At 46.2% G+C, this 1,570-nt stretch overlaps 1 protein-coding gene across 1 annotated transcript in view; it reads right to left on the reverse strand.

Moving 5' to 3' along the window:
• Nucleotides 1-789: 789 nt before the first annotated feature.
• LOC143289702 (uncharacterized) overlaps nt 790-1,570 on the reverse strand; it is a 1,113-nt gene continuing 332 nt past the window's right edge. The window contains exon 1 of the mRNA XM_076598751.1: nt 790-1,570. This exon is cut by the window's right edge and continues 332 nt beyond it. Within this exon, the coding sequence (XP_076454866.1) occupies nt 790-1,570 (781 nt within the window).

Genomic DNA, 1,570 nt, shown 5'->3' on the forward strand with positions numbered 1-1,570 from the left:
GTTCACCATCATCCCACATTATTAGTCACTGTTCACCATCATCCCACATTATTAGTCACTGTTCACCATCATCCCACCTTATTAGTCACTGTTCACCATCATCCCACCTTATTAGTCACTGTTCACCACCATCCCACCTTATTTTTCACTGTTCACCACCATCACACCTTATTAGTCACTGTTCACCACCATCACACCTTATTAGTCACTGTTCATCACCATCACACCTTATTAGCCACTGTTCATCACCATCACACCTTATTAGTCACCGTTCACCATCACACCTTATTAGTCACTGTTCATCACCATCACACCTTATTAGTCACTGTTCATCACCATCCCACCTTGTTAGTCACTGTTCACCACCATCACACCTTATTAGTCACTGTTCACCACCATCACATCTTATTAGTCACTGTTCACCATCACACCTTATTAGTCACTGTTCACCACCATCACATCTTATTAGTCACTGTTCACCATCACACCTTATTAGTCACTGTTCATCACCATCATCACACATTATTAGCCACTGCTCATCACCATCACACCTTATTAGTCACTGTTCATCACCATCATCACACCTTATTAGTCACTGTTCACCACCATCACATCTTATTAGTCACTGTTCACCATCACACATTATTAGCTACTGTTCATCACCATCACACATTAGTCACTGTTCATCACCATCACACCTTATTAGCCACTGTTCATCACCATCACACATTATTAGCCACTGTTCATCACCATCCCACATTAGTCACTGTTCATCACCATCATCACACCTTATTTGTCACTGCTCTTCTGCATCCCGTTCTTGCCGAACAGGGCCCACAGTGTTTCTCTATAGCGCGACCCCATCATGTAATAGATAAAGAAATTGAAGGTGAAGTTCATGTAGTTGAATCCTTCTGAAATCCACAGGCAGCTCAGGTAGAAGTTATGAAGGGGAGCACCTGCGCTCATGTCAGGAAGAAAGAGAGAGACAGCCCGCACGAGAAAGGTGGGAACTGTGGTGATGATGAAGAACACGGAACTGGCGATCAGCATCCTGGTCAGCGCCACCTCTCGGGCGGGGTGGGACGAAGAGGTTTCACTGCGCCAGCTGGTGATCTGACGGAGTTTGATGGAAGTTACGATCGTCGCTACTACCACTGTGGTCATCACCCCCCCTGAGGAACCCGCGCCCAGTATGAAGCTGTCTATGCCGTCGATTAAGTCTCTGTGTGTGTTATAGAACTCACCCTCTATCAGCGACGTTATCTGTAAACCCGTCACAGGATCGTACAGACATCCTACTCGGTATTTGAAGCACACGACGTAAAACAGGCTGAAATAGATAGCAGCGGCGAACACAGTGATGAAAACCATGGTTCTAGTGCGCATCAAGGTGTGGTATTTTAGCGGGCGGAGGACACAGTAGCACCTCTCACAGGCAATGACGGCCGACAGGAACGCTGAAAAGAACCCAGAGGACAACAAGAAAACGAGATTGTTGTTCACCATGAATCTGTCAGAGTGAGCTTTTGTTGCTCCCGTGCTGAAGTGCAAGTAGACGTTCTCACCA

This window comes from Babylonia areolata, chromosome 14 (genome assembly GCF_041734735.1).
Source record: "Babylonia areolata isolate BAREFJ2019XMU chromosome 14, ASM4173473v1, whole genome shotgun sequence".
In the NCBI taxonomy this organism is placed as follows: domain Eukaryota; kingdom Metazoa; phylum Mollusca; class Gastropoda; order Neogastropoda; family Buccinidae; genus Babylonia; species Babylonia areolata.